This window comes from Acanthisitta chloris, unplaced genomic scaffold (genome assembly GCF_000695815.1).
Source record: "Acanthisitta chloris isolate BGI_N310 unplaced genomic scaffold, ASM69581v1 scaffold19096, whole genome shotgun sequence".
NCBI classification, from domain to species: domain Eukaryota; kingdom Metazoa; phylum Chordata; class Aves; order Passeriformes; family Acanthisittidae; genus Acanthisitta; species Acanthisitta chloris.
This window is the reverse complement of record NW_008680063.1, coordinates 61,891-63,227: the sequence shown is the minus strand read 5'-3', so window position 1 is coordinate 63,227 and position 1,337 is coordinate 61,891. Positions and strand designations below refer to the sequence as shown.

General features: G+C 49.1%; 1 protein-coding gene across 1 annotated transcript in view; it reads left to right on the top strand.

Annotated features, from left to right (window-relative positions):
* Window positions 1–1,337, top strand: part of DYNC1H1 (dynein, cytoplasmic 1, heavy chain 1) — a gene marked incomplete at its 5' end in the record, with an annotated part of 44,984 nt that overhangs the window by 949 nt on the left and 42,698 nt on the right. The window contains 1 exon segment of the mRNA XM_009077584.1: window positions 439–1,337. Within this exon segment, the coding sequence (XP_009075832.1) occupies window positions 439–1,337 (899 nt within the window).

The window sequence follows — 1,337 nt, the reverse complement described above, 5'->3', positions numbered from 1 at the left end:
CTGGAACTGAAGTGTGGAACATGACTGGGAGCTTGTTAAGGATTTGTTACTGTCTGTAGGGGGTTTTGCACTGCTTTTTAGAACAGACTGTGTTTAGCTATTTCTAGGTGAATTTTGAAGCATCACAGAATCAGTTAGGTTGGAAGGGACCACAGTGGGTCATCTGGTCCCACCTCCCTGCTCAGGCAGGGCCAGCCCAGAGCACATGGCTCAGGATTGTGTCCAGGTGGTTCTTGGATATCTCCAGTGAGGGAGAATCCACAACCTCTCTGGGCAATGTGTTCAGTGCTCAGTGACTGCACAAGGAAGCAGTTGTTCCTCATATTCAGGTGGAACTTCCTGGGCATTAGTTTTTGCTGTTCCCTCTTGTTTTATTGGTTTCCACAAGTGAGAGGACTCTGGCTCCGTCAAACTCACTAAACTCTGATTCTCATGCAGGTAACTGCTGTTGCCCAGCAAAACCAAGGAGAGGTACCCGAACCACAAGATATGAAGGTTGCAGAAGTCCTTTTTGATGCTGCAGATGCTAATGCCATTGAAGAAGTCAATCTTGCTTATGAGAACGTTAAGGAAGTAGATGGGTTAGATGTGTCCAAAGAAGGTACAGAGGCCTGGGAGGCAGCAATGAAGCGCTATGACGAAAGAATCGATCGAGTTGAGACTCGGATCACAGCCCGTTTGAGAGACCAGCTGGGTACAGCTAAGAATGCCAACGAGATGTTCAGGATCTTCTCCCGCTTCAACGCGCTGTTCGTGAGGCCTCACATCCGCGGGGCCATCCGTGAGTATCAGACACAGCTGATCCAGCGTGTGAAGGATGATATCGAGTCTCTCCATGACAAATTCAAAGTACAGTACCCACAGAGTCAAGCTTGTAAAATGAGTCACGTTCGTGACTTGCCTCCCGTGTCTGGGTCTATCATCTGGGCCAAACAGATTGACAGGCAGCTCACTGCCTACATGAAGCGTGTTGAGGATGTCCTTGGCAAAGGTTGGGAGAACCATGTGGAAGGTCAGAAGCTGAAGCAGGATGGAGATAGCTTTCGCATGAAGCTCAACACTCAGGAGATCTTTGATGACTGGGCAAGAAAAGTTCAGCAACGCAATCTCGGCGTGTCCGGGCGCATTTTCACCATCGAGAGCACTCGTGTTCGAGGTCGAACTGGAAACGTCCTGAAACTCAAAGTCAACTTCCTCCCAGAAATCATTACCCTTTCCAAAGAAGTCCGAAACCTGAAGTGGCTTGGCTTCCGTGTCCCACTGGCCATTGTCAACAAAGCTCACCAGGCAAACCAGCTCTACCCATTTGCTATTTCTCTCATTGAAAGTGTCCGGAC